The sequence below is a fragment of the Typha angustifolia genome, chromosome 11 (assembly GCF_048772165.1).
Source record: "Typha angustifolia cultivar Huaian chromosome 11, ASM4877216v1, whole genome shotgun sequence".
NCBI classification, from domain to species: Eukaryota; Viridiplantae; Streptophyta; class Magnoliopsida; order Poales; family Typhaceae; genus Typha; species Typha angustifolia.
The window spans coordinates 13,526,276-13,529,066 of record NC_133249.1 but is presented as its reverse complement, the minus strand read 5'-3'; the positions used below and the strand labels follow the sequence as shown (position 1 = coordinate 13,529,066).

At 37.7% G+C, this 2,791-nt stretch overlaps 1 protein-coding gene across 1 annotated transcript; it reads left to right on the top strand.

The window, feature by feature from the left end:
- LOC140770536 (protein neprosin-like) lies at positions 1 to 2,791 on the top strand. The gene is made up of 7 exons (XM_073111761.1): positions 1 to 239; positions 336 to 422; positions 565 to 789; positions 935 to 1,108; positions 1,234 to 1,287; positions 1,851 to 1,997; positions 2,181 to 2,791. The coding sequence occupies exons 1-7, from the start codon at positions 54 to 56 to the stop codon at positions 2,556 to 2,558; spliced, it is 1,251 nt and encodes a 416-aa protein (XP_072967862.1). The 5' UTR covers positions 1 to 53; the 3' UTR covers positions 2,559 to 2,791.

The following is a 2,791-nucleotide window of genomic DNA, read 5'->3' as shown; positions in this document are numbered from 1 at the left end:
CACCAAAATATAGAGTCTTAAAAGTGCTGAAGCGTCTCTTGGTTATTCTCTCGATGTCTTCTTTCTGCAAATCTATCCATTCTCTTCTTGTGATTCAACTAGTGTTAGTCATCACCTACGGAAGTATACATGTCTCGGCTTGGAATTATACTAGCACTGGGCAAGTGTCCCCCCTTGAAATGGGAATGATTAAACAATATCTGAAAAATATCAACAAACCAGCAGTAAAATCTATTAAGGTAAAATGATGGGGTGAATGGCTAGCTAGATGGTTTTACGTCTATATAATTATTCTAGTGAATTAGCTAACGTCTTTCTTTCTTTGATTTGTACAGAGCCCAGATGGAGATATCGTCGACTGTATTCCTATAGACAAACAACCCGCTTTTGATAATCCTCTTTTGAGTAATCATGATATCCAGGTTTATATTTTCTGTCTCGATCGTTAATTATCTCATATTAACTTGAAGAGCCTCTCAAGCATTATTACTTACTTGATGAATATTTATTTGCTAATATGATATATGTTCTCTGTTTTTTCCCCCTCCTTATGAATTGTATTAGATGGTACCATCTATGCTGCCAACGTATAGAGGTGAAAACTACACTATTAACACTGAAAGCATTAGACAAGCATGGAATGACGTTGGCAGTTGCCCGAATGGAACCGTGCCAATACGAAGAACCACAATGGAGGATGTGCTGCGAGCTGGATCTCTATCTCAATTTGGCAAAAAGCCTCTTAATGATACATCCGTTAGTGCAACTGGTTCGTCTAGTAAGCATGAGGTATATTTTGAAGCCCTTCTTTTCCATTGCATTGTTCTTAGTCATTTTATTGTTACAAAGTTGTAGAGGAAAAAGAAATGAAACCAAGTTTAGATGACTGACACTTTTATTTTCTTTTCTGTATCGTTTTTATGCGTATATAAAGTACGCAATAGCTTATCCTGCTGGAGCACAAGGTGCAATCTATGGGACACTGGCCTCGTTCAACGTCTGGTATCCGTATGTCCAAAAGAACAACGAGTTCAGCCTCTCCCAACTTTGGATATCGGCTGGATCGTATGCGAATTCAGATCTTAACACTATTGAAGCTGGCTGGCAGGTACTTATTCATCTAAATTAATTAGAGCGAACTGCTTCATTCGAAACATTAATATTTTTGCTAAGTTAAAACTAGTAAGCAATAATTGGATTATGATCTAATGCTTCTTATTTCTTTCTGGCTAGGTTTATCCCGGGTTATATGGGGACAGGAGATCCAGGTTGTTCATTTATTGGACGGTGAGATCACCATTTCATAACTTCTCTCCCGAGTATAATATATATTATGGATTGTCTACTCCTTAAAAAAATTATTCATTTCTTTCTTTTCTATACACATACCTCCCAGATACTTTTCAATAAATATAAGGTCCCTCAATAAATTAATAAAACTTTAAGTACGAAATGTATGAAAACAAGAAAAATGATATTTTTATTTTTTATATCCAAATTATTTGAATTTTAATAGTTAGTTAATTTAAAAGGATATCTGTACAGAAAAATAAGGGTTTTTACAAGTTATACATGCAAAAGTCATGTATTTTGCAAGGTGTACATATGAATTAGAAGGGTAATAGATAAATACATATTTGGGCTTCTAATTAGTGTTTGTTAGTTGCTACCAAGTGGTACATTTTATGGTTTACGATGTGAAGCAAACGTCCAGGAGATTTTTAATCATACAATAAAAGCAAATGAGTAGATCGAATGTGGCAACCAACCAGCAAGCTTCTAAGATAACATTTTTCCATCTATATAGTTGTAACAGTTTTCTGATTAGCTTAATGCCTCTAATGTAACAGAGAGATGCATATCAAAAGACAGGTTGCTACAACCTTCTATGCTCAGGATTTGTGCAGACAGACAGAAGGGTAGCCATCGCTGGAGCTCTATCCCCTAAATCGACGTATGGCGGCAGCCAATATGAGATTACCCTTCTAGTATGGAAGGTACGTAACAAGGGGAATAAAAGATTGATCAGTAGCATTTGTTGCCCATTTCATCCCAGTGAAAACAAAAATTTATCAAAAGAACTCTACCTATAGATCCTTGTTCCAATGCAATATTCCAAGCAATCCTGAACATCGCAATTCGGTATACTAACACCGAATATATAATTGAATGCATTTCAGGATCCACGTAGTGGGAATTGGTGGATGAGATACAGAAACATAAACGTTGGTTACTGGCCAGCAAAGCTCTTCACGCACCTCTCTTCCTATGCTACTACGGTGCAATGGGGAGGAGAGATAGTGAACACGAGCCCTAATCGTTTGCACACCTTGACAGACATGGGCTCCGGCCATTTCGCCGAGGAAGGATTCAAGAAGGCGAGCTACATTCGCAACCTTAAGAACGTGGACTCGACTAACACGCTTTACTCAGTGCAGTCTATCACGACCTACGCAGATCACCCCAATTGCTACAACGTGAGAAGCTACAAAGACGCAAACTGGGGGGTTTACTTCAACTTCGGTGGCCCAGGCAAGAACTCCCGTTGTACTAAATGATGTCATTGCACTTCATCTTCGCCTCACCATATGTACTTGTCTAGCTTGTATGAGTGTATGATCTATCATCTGGTGTGTTAATAAGGTATATAGCCACATCATGCTCAGTGATGTACGTGTTGCAATAAGGTGTCCTATTGGATTGATACTTGTCTTGTATGAGTGTGGGTTATCTTGTGTAGTATATATACTAATACTTGTCTGATATGAATGCATGATCATCTTATCTGTTA